This window comes from Elephantulus edwardii, unplaced genomic scaffold, assembly GCF_000299155.1.
Source record: "Elephantulus edwardii isolate Elephantulus edwardi_28Jun2011 unplaced genomic scaffold, EleEdw1.0 scaffold00077, whole genome shotgun sequence".
In the NCBI taxonomy this organism is placed as follows: Eukaryota; Metazoa; Chordata; class Mammalia; order Macroscelidea; family Macroscelididae; genus Elephantulus; species Elephantulus edwardii.
In genome coordinates this window covers 13,489,820-13,499,978 of record NW_006399827.1, presented here as the reverse complement: position 1 = coordinate 13,499,978, position 10,159 = coordinate 13,489,820, and the positions used below count along the sequence as shown (strand labels likewise).

General features: G+C 39.2%; 1 protein-coding gene across 1 annotated transcript in view; it reads right to left on the bottom strand.

Annotated features, from left to right (window-relative positions):
• Positions 1-1,007, bottom strand: part of ZPBP2 (zona pellucida binding protein 2) — a 15,576-nt gene extending 14,569 nt beyond the window's left edge. Inside the window, exons 1-2 of the mRNA XM_006889396.1 lie at positions 959-1,007; positions 741-806 (exon numbers count right to left, since the gene is read on the bottom strand). Of these exons, the coding sequence (XP_006889458.1) occupies positions 741-806; positions 959-1,007 (115 nt within the window). The remainder of the gene's footprint in view (positions 1-740; positions 807-958) is intronic.
• Between the last annotated feature and the right edge of the window lie 9,152 nt (positions 1,008-10,159).

Sequence of the window (10,159 nt, the reverse complement as noted above, 5' to 3'; positions counted from 1 at the left end):
CTCTATGAGATTGATTGATTCGGTGACTGGGGTAATCGGGATGGGTGTGTCAGAGGCGGTGCGGTTGGCGCAGGATAGATCAGGGTTTAGGGCTGTTGTGCATAGGGTCGCTATGAGTCAGAAACGACTCGACGGCACATAACAACAACAACAACAACAACAACAACAACAACAACAGTAATTTTCTGCAATTATTGATTCTGTTTTGGATTTGGTGGAAGCAACTGCAGTATGCTTGAACAACTGCCGTACATCATTTTATAGCCTCTGAATGCCAGGCTACAATCTACTGGGGCAATGAGACGCATGGAGGGATCTCAATTATAACAAATGCTCTAAATAGGCTCGAAGTTTTCTAGAAGTACAGATCAGTGACTAGATTTCCTTGGGGAGTGTGGGAAAAGTTTCTCTGGAGTCATAAATGGTATTTGAGCTGACCCTTAAAGGATACGTGATTCCAGCTAATAAGGAGATGCAAGATCACTCCTCTGAGAGTTGCACAGCAGCAAAGAAACTTGAAAGTGAGGTGGCACCAGAGAAAAAGAGATGTGGAACGAACCCTAGCTCCTAATGAGCTGTGCAGTTTTGGACACGTGATACACCTAGGGTAGCTGTAAGGATGTACAAAGCAACCTTCGTTAACAGCAGGGGTCACAGCAGGTGTTCAGAAAAATGTTCGCTCCTTTTCTTTCAGCAGATCCAAAGCACCCTTATTCTTCCAATAGGCTCTTCTTTATTACCTGAGTCTCCTTGTCTGCCATAAATGAAGCCTCTCTTACTGTACAAGGTAGAACGGGGCCACACAACTGCAGAGGGGGAAAAAAAATTACTGACTTTTTAGGTAGAAGAAGAGCCAGGGCTCAGAGTCAGGCAGGGAGGGACTAAGCACAGGAAGGAGGACAAGGAATTATCATCTCGGGAAGAGAGGAGAGGCTTGAGGGTCAGGGAGGAACCCCACCTGCGCTAAGGTAGTACAGCACAGCGGAGAGGAAGGCCCACGGTCGCATCACGGCTTAGAGGAGGCGTCGAGGGGTGGGCACCTTTGTACCTGAGCCCCAGGTCAGCGCCCCCCCATTTCTCCGGTACAGAGCTCCCCTACCCACCCATCGCTCCAGTACTGAACGTTAACGGGTGTGCCAGAGAGCTCATGCGTGTTGCGGCCCAGTGAGGAGGCCTCCCGCGCAGGGCGGGGCTTGGCGGGGTTCGAGCCAATGCGGAATGTGCCTGAAGCGAGAGCCCCGCCCACCCACGTGCGTATGGCCACCTTTGTGCTTTCGTATGCTGTGCTCTATCTAGCGGTGTTTTCTTGTGCTGGAGGTCTTTCGTGAGCGCGTTCTAAGTTTTCTGAGGGACAAAAATAGTAAAACAAGATAACCCAAGGAAGGCTTTGAGATCCAGACAATTCTTTAGTCTAGAGGCTATAGACATCCACAAGAGGAATTCCGTGAGTCCCAGGTAGGGTGAGGTGGGGTCGTTCATTTACGCCTGAGCAGAGAAACTTGTGAGATTTTCCTCAAATTGAAACAGCCTCCCATGGAGATTTCTCTTCTTTTGTACCGTGAAACTGTGCTTGATATTCTTAAAATTGTAACTTTAGGTCTCTCCATATTTCCTTCCAAGGAGGGAGGTTCATCCCTTCAGGATGTTACTTTCTAATCTGTTGTTACGTGCGGTCGAGTCCCCTGCAAATCATAATGACCCTAAGTACGAAAGTTCTAAAACCTGCCCTGTCCTGAGTCAGTCTCACTGACTCTGACACTCCCATTACCCCAGTCACTGTGTCATTCCATCTCATCTGGGCTCTTCTCCTGCACTGTCCCTGCACCCTTCCAAGCATGATGTCCTTTTCCAAGGACTAGGCCCTCCTGGCCATGTGCCTAAAGTATGTGAGATGGAGAGTCAAAATTCTGGCCTCTAGAGACCAACTTGGTTTCACCTCTCCAAGACAGACCTATTTGTTCTCTTCGCAGCCCAAGAGTTAATACTCTCCACAACTGAAAGGCATCAATTCTTCTTCTGTCAGGCCTAAATGAGAAGACTATGGCCTGGATCAGGCGTACCTTAGTCTCTAGTCTTAACATCTTTACACTTCACTCTGGAGAGGTCCCTGACTGCAGACTTTGCTAATCCAATTAGTCTTGATTTCTTGACTGCTGGTTCCAACCAAACAAACTGAAATTATTAACAATCTCAATCTCTTTTTCAGCTATCATGGTGCTGCCACTTACTTAGCCCAATAGTGAGCTGTACTTTTGGAAAAGAAACCCAAAATGAGGAAAACCTCTTCTACTCAGTTGTCATCTGATAATTTTACCCATAAAGTCAAGAATCTGAAGAGCCACTAGCACTTACATGGCATGTCTACAGGTCCTTTTACCCAAAAGAAACATTAATTTTCATTTCCAACTTCAAAAATGAGCCATTGTTGGGAAGGTTGAGGGAAATTGGGAGAATCTGGTGTGAAAAACAATGTATTCCAATTTTGTAAATAAACTAGTATAATTTTAAAAAAAAGTTGATGTTGAGAGAAACCCCCACATACACACAGAGTTATCTAGCGCTGTGAAGTAAGCTTGCTTTAAAAGATGGGCCCAAATGAAAGGTCAGACTAGATGGGCTTGTCCTGAAAGTTTGGATGGTTAGCTAAGATCAAGACACATTTTTAGCATTCCTTCTTGGTGACTAGTTCTGTGGCCTGATAGTCCCAGTTAGCTATCTAGTTCTTAGCAAAGGGACACCCTCAAGTCATCATTTTGAGTATGATGGTAAGCAGAGAGCCTAAAGTTCAGACAGGCCTAAACCAGAATGACTATTTTGGGTGAGATCAAGGGTTTTCAGTTTTATTTCCTTTGAGCCAAGTCAGTACTAGGACTATCTGAGATGGTCCAGGAGCAGCCTTTGTCAGTGATTTCATTTTTAGTCATTGTTAATTTTAGCTATCTGGTAGAAGCACTGAAATGTGATCCAGTGAGTCAGATCCATCCATTGTGGGTTACCCGTGTCTAGATTCACGGTTTAGTTTCAACTGAAGTTCTCGAAGTGATGGTTATGAAGATAAATGCAGGCAATAGCTTCCTTTAAAAAGACAAGAAACTTGTCATTCCAATTTTATTCAAAGACATTGTAAGTACACAATGTATTTCATTAGTTTTTTCATTATTTAATTAACCCATGTAAATCCTGTGAAAAGAGGCTTACCCAAATTAATAGTTGTTGTTGTTGATTGCTTTAGAGTCGAGCATGACTCATAGTGACCCTATGAACAAAAGACCTGAAGCCTTTCGATAACTATGGTTTCTCAAAGTTCATAGACTTTCCAGAGGCATGTTGTTTAGGAAGTGGATGCCACTCCTGCTTCTGTTAAAAGTAGATATCCTGTGTTACTCATTCACTTTTTTAAAATAATGCTTTTTATTTTAGAACAGTTTTAGTCTTACAGAAAAAGAGCAGAGTACGGAGTTCTCATAAACTCTACACCCAGTATTCCCTACAGATTTTATATTAGTAAGATATATCTTTCAAATTAACCAATATTGGTAGAATAGTATTAACTAAAGTTCATACTTTATTCAGATTTCCTTGGTTTTTATGTAATGTCCTTTTTCATGTTCTACCACATTACATTTAGTCACCACATCTCCTAGACTCCAGTTGATTGTGATAATTAGACTTTTCTTACATCTTATGACCTGGACCATTTTAAGCACTACTGGTCAGGCATTTTGTAGAATATCTTTATATTGGAGTTTGTGTGATTCCACTCCGCTTCCTAACTAGACAGGTTACCATTGTTTTAGGAACTGTGATAGTGACACCTCCTAACCAAGTTAGTAATTCGAACCCATGAGCTCCTCTTTGGAGAAAGGTGAAGCAGTCAGCTTCTGTGAAGATTTATAACCCTGGAAACCTTATGAAGCAGTTCTGCTGTATTCTCTATCATCACTATAAGTTGGAATTGACTTGGCAGCAGTGGATTTTAGTGTGCATTTTCTGAAAGAAAGACTACTGAGGCAAAATGGCATTTGCATCACATCATGTATAGAGTATTTACTATTAACATGACACACTGTTGATGTTAACATTGATCCATGACTGAGGTCAGGTTTTCTGGTGTAAAGATACTCCCCCTCCTCAGCCCCTTGCCATGTCATGCTTTGCTTTTTAGAAGGAAGTCACTATAACGCAGCGTCTCCTTGCTAGGGGAGTTCTCTGATTTGACCTAAGGAGTACGGAATTACTAGACTCCTTTGAGGTTAGAGTAGTTACAGAAATTATCTTACTTGTCTACTCTTGGGAGCTCTGGTGGCCTAGTTCATAGGGAATTATGATGCTAATTGGAACCCACCAGCAACTCCTCTTGTGCAATTTATAGCCTTGGAAGCCCATGAGAGGATCAACTATTAATCAGTTACAACTCCATGGCAATGAGTGAGTGAAATTGATATACTTACATATCATTCTTTAAAGCATGATATCCTCAACACTGAATAAGGAGTAGAAACATATTTCACTATTATTTAAATATATTTATAAATAACACTGATGGACAATAATAAAAGTTCTTACAACTACATCATCCCTATGAATTTTTTACAGTTCCTCTTCTACTATTTTTATGTGCTATTTTTGCCTTTAGAAACTAGCAAACAACAAATTTCCCCTTTCAGAACTAAAATTAGATCCAGTATTTAGAGCATCTCTCTGAAATTGGCATTGCCCTGTAGAACTCCAACCCAAACAAACTATGGGGATGCTGTTATGTCACTGTAATCTTAAAACAAGCCTATTTTTAAAACTTTTTAAAATTTTAAAATATTTAAACTAAAATTCACAAATTACAACAGGCACTTTTAGGTGCTGCTTTCCTTTGATGTGATCTGTTGATGCACAAAATCCCATCCATAAGTCTCAAATACATGCACATTTTCTAACAATAGTGGCAGTGATCTTTTAATCATTCTTATGCTATCCACTCTAACACATACGCTATCCTTATCACTGCAGCAATGACCCTTAGGCCTCATGTGAAGAAATGTTCTACTTTTGAAAAACTGTTATGTGGTCATTTCCCCTTTGCCCTCTGTGCAGTTAGATGTATGCTTTACCCCTAGAAAATGGAGAGGATGTTGGGAAAAGATGTTGTCTGCTACTTCTCTATATGCTAAGATCTTGAGTTATTTTTACTATCTTACGGTGGAGAGAGGGGAGGCCCAACCCCTTGCTCGCCTTTTCTTTACTTACGTTCCTGATCTAGCGTATGCATTTCTGTAAGCTGTCTCGGGTGTTATTTGGAAGAGTCAGGGACACATAAATAGAATGAGGAGTATTTTGTAAGTGGTGATCAATAAAGTAGTTCCCAGAAGAGAAAATAAGTGAGCCAGCTGCTTCCTAAAATTAAAAAGTTGAGTTGCCAAAATCCTTTAAACTGTCTTAGCATTTTCTGAAAAGTTGGACAAGAACTCTTGTCATGTGAAATAAAAAACTGAGAGAAACAAAAACCAGAAATATTACTGGAACGACATGAGTTGTATTAATGGCTATTATCCCTAAATCTGGACAAAGATTCATAAAATTTCCAGATCTTACTCTATTTAAGACAAACCCCTTTGAATTTAAGCTTGCTAGAAAGTGGTCCAGACACCGCCTACCCCCACCCTGTGCTGTCCCCACGGGATATTACTTTTTTTTCTATTATTCTTCCCAAGTAGGCTTTGTGAGACAATATACTGACGCCACGCCATTTCCATTCTCTTGGGGTTCTCTCGCCTTTGAGTTTCAAAAGTGGGCTGGAGGCGCGGAACCTCCGCTCAGCAGTGAGCGGCGAGCGTCCTTTAAATCCACCGCCAGCCAGCGCCGCTCTAACCCCGTGCACCGGTCGGTTGTCGGCTCCCGCCCGGTGCAATCTGCGCCGACGCAGTGGTCAGATCCCGGGACTCCCCGCTCCGGGAATCTCCCGCCAGCTGCGTGCGGCGTCCCCGCGACGGCAGGAGCACGTGGAGCGGCCTGGGAGCCAGAGCGGCAGACGCCCCCCAACCCGCCGGCGAGATGGAAGGTGAGCTTCTTTCCAAAGAGGTCTTTGCAAAGCTTGTCTTGTGCACGATGCAGAGAGTTCTTCTGTATCTCAGTTTTGCTTCTATTTATTTTTGTCAAAAAGTAAATATGAGGCATTTCAAAGGGCAGAGCTTATTGGTTGTCACCTGGCTCTCGTTTGTACCCATTCTCAATCCACCCTAAATTTAGAAAGTGGTAACTTCTTCACAATTTTATTTCTTAGGGGATGTTAGACATAAGGTGTCAACCTTAATAGCGGTAGAAGGGCACTTATGGGGAGTTCCTGAAATGGCAGCAAACCAGGGGTGACAGAATGAATTCTTTTGGATGTTTGTTTTGATGCCCTCAGTGTCCTTAGAATTAAGCTGATCTGAGCTGTTTTCAATGAAAGGTGGAAGCACTTTTTTGCCTTTAAGGTAAATAGGGAAAGGTGGGTTGTTAAATGGTTAGCGCTTGAAGCAGTTACCTTGCAACTCGGTCTTCTAAGGTTCTCTTTTTACTGGAGAGGAAAATTGAGCTCACAATAAGTGTTTTATTTTAATTAATTTTGAAAGTCATAAGACTATCCTTGCTGTTAAAAAAACTTTTCAGCTTATCTGTCCTTGGGATAAATAAAATTTCACACTCGTGGTGTAACCTCGTCATAGCCTTAGAGTAAGTGTTTCTAAAACCTTGTAAAAGGCAGATACATTTCAAGTAGATGAAGGTGGTACTATTTAGAAAATCAGAATTCATGTGGAAAGTATTCTGTTAGTAAATAAGCTACCAATGCCTAATCAACTAATTATGTTAATTTTTATAAATGGTATGAATTAATAATTTCATTTTTATTGAAGAATTTCTTATTGCTCTTCCTCTTTGGCAGCTTTAGTTTTAGAATATCATCTATAAAGTTTTTAAAATATAAGTAATTATTTTGGGATAACTGATATATACAGTAAGGCTTTTTCACACGAGGCCTAAATCCACAATTTGTAAATAACTGTGCACATAACTTTACCCGCATGGCCCTTACAAGGATTCTTTTCCACTAAGTAGAAGGCCAGTGATAAACCAATGAACTGTATGTATTTTTATTAAATGGAAACTTTTAATTGAGCATTATTGAATAATGTTTAAAGCCTTTAATCATACAAAAAACAAGTTCTACTTTTTTTAATTATCAAGGTTTAATAAATAACTCCAAAATGTATTTTGAACATTTTATGGAGTGTTTATGAAGGTTTCAGTTAGATTGTTATATGCCGTTATAGGGAGAATTTTAAACACCACTTATGCTTTAACTATTACAGTGGACTTCCAGAAGAACTAATATATCTTGGAGAAAGTGCAACCATCATGCTGCTTGGAGGCAAGGATGGTGAAGCTCCAGCTCACTGTATGATTAGGAGGGTTCAGTCTTTGGAAATAGGGAGATTTTATAGTTGGAAAGATTGAAGGTCCAGTGAAAGAGAGGAAGACCCTCAACAAGATGGATTGACACAATGACTGTAACAGTGGTCTTAAGTATGTCAGAGATTGTAAGGATGGCGCAGTGTTCAGATCCATTGTTCACGGAGTCACTATGAGTTGTGGTAGACTTGACAGCACATACAACAGCAATAACAATTACAAATGAATTTATTAATTTGTTTTTATGAAGTTATAATTCAGTAATCCAGCATTTTCCCCTCTTATTTTAACCATATCACTTATTAGAAATAACATATAGAATCTTGTCACTTCAAGTAATTGGAGTATCTGTAAATGTGGTAATTACCAAAATACTTTCATATGAAATAAAATTAACATAATATTATTATTAATTATGATTGATAATATTAATATTCATTAACATAATTGAAGATACTAACCTCCTGAGAGAAAATTTTAGATAAACCTGAAGTTTCCCTGAAAAATAAATTAAAACTTGTGCAGAATTTAACTCATGATATACAGATTTTCTAAGTGGAAAGAGATGATATAGCTATTGTTAGTTGCCCTTGAGGCAAGCACAACTTCTGTATTGTCCTCACAACCTCTGGCATGCTCAAGCCCATTGTTAGAGTCACTGTGTCAGCCTACCTCATTGAAGGTCTTGTCTTTTGCTGACTTTTGCCAGCATGTTGTCTTCTTTTTTTCCAGGTATTAGACGACTCCTGACAATATGCCCAATGTATGTCAGAGATACTAGAAAGAGATAGAATGTAGGTTATACTGTGAACAGTTGTGAGTTTAGATGACCAGATTAGATTAATAGGTCCATAGAAACAGATGGTATATAGTGTGTTTAGTGCAAACATTTTCATTTTAGATCCTTGAGGGCAGAGTATTTGATGCAGTAAAATATCTAGTTAATTGTTTAAAACCAAGTCTGTTACTGTTAAACAGATTTCAACTCACGGCAAACCTCACTTGAGTTTCTGAGGCTGTAAATCTTTAAAGGAGGAGACTGCCCATCTTTCTCCTGTGGAACATCTGGTGAATTCAAATTGATGCTCTCTTCTTTAACAAACCAGCATTTAATGCACTAAGCTATCAGGCCTCTAACTCATGTCTTGGATAGTTGGAGTTTCTTTTATTTTTTTTTTTGTCTTGATATTTTGGTGTAATTTAGAATAAATTGAGATTTGACCTGCTTTATACCTCTTCTCAACAAAATAGACACAGTGACTGCAGCAGTGGGCTCAGGTGTGTCAGAGTTGATGAAGATAATAGCACAGGGCAAGACTGCATTCAGAGCTATTGTTCATAGGGTCACTATGAGTCATGCTCGACTCAACAGCAACTAAGAACAACAACAACAACAACATACCTCTCTTGGCAATATCAGAAAGTAAAAAATTTTATGGAATAGATTTATTTTCAACTTGTGGGTCAGTTTAAAATGTTAGTTTATTGTGAAAGATGAGACTGGAATAAGCTATACATGAAGCATATGAAGTAACTTGTTTTCATTCATGCATTTTTTAATCAGACATTTACTGAGATTTCTAATTATGAGAGTTGTCAGATAATATGCTTTGAAGTTGAAATCCTAGAGGGATTCAGACCACTTTTTTCTAGTTCAGTCATAGCTGATGAAGCCAAACTGGAAAAGACTAAAATAAAATTTTTTAAAAGTAGGTATATGGAAATGATAACTGGAGCGGGAGAAAATTATGAGCCAACAACAGCCTAGTAGAAAAGTAATCTCCCTCTTAGAAAACAGGGAATTACCTAGCAATCCAGTCTATTGATTAGCAGTCAGAAACAGCAATGCCCAGCTCAACCCCTGACTTTTTAAATGTGTATCACTCCCTACAGACCTGGCAGAACTCTAATCTCTGCACCTGACTTTTGAAAGGGCCCTTCTTTGTATCCCACTCCAGGGCTTTCACCTGTAATTTTTGCTGCTCAGTTATCGTTCTGGCACACCCACATTTTACAAATTTGGGTCTGTTCTGATTTCACTGCATTGACTATAACCAAACCAATTTTAACTTCTTTGAAGCTCTGAAACCTTGTCATACAGAAGTGACTTAATACATATAATAAATTAGAAGCTTTAAGTTTTTTCTTTTCTCAAAGTTTGTGACCCTAAATATTTCTATCCAAAGATTCATGTATTGCTAAATTTTATTATTTGATTGTTCATACTTTAATAACAATCTCTTTTATCTGATATTGTTGGAAAATGAGGTGGTTCACAAATATTAATTTCTCAGATAATAAATAAGTCCCTCAATTAATGTAAAATGTTTTTACTTGAACAGTATTATAGAGATCATCCTAAGTATATTTATTACACAAATACCGTGCTTTATAAGAATGGAATGAATGCCAATGATAAATTTATTATTATGACCTCAGTCAGTCACTATTCTGACCATCAGATAATGTATTGTTATAGAGTATATTCTTTCAGGAAATACTGAATGGTGTATCGCTAAATGCCCCTTCACTAAATATTCCCCAATTATTGTGCAATTTTTCACTTCTTAATGTTAACTTCTTTTTACTATGTTGCTTTTTACTATGGATTCTGTGGTAGCCATTTTTTCATTATTAAGTCTCTTATTGTATTCTGGTATACTTCTTGGTAGTCTAGTGGTAACAAGCTGCACCACAATTCCAAAGCACACAGTTC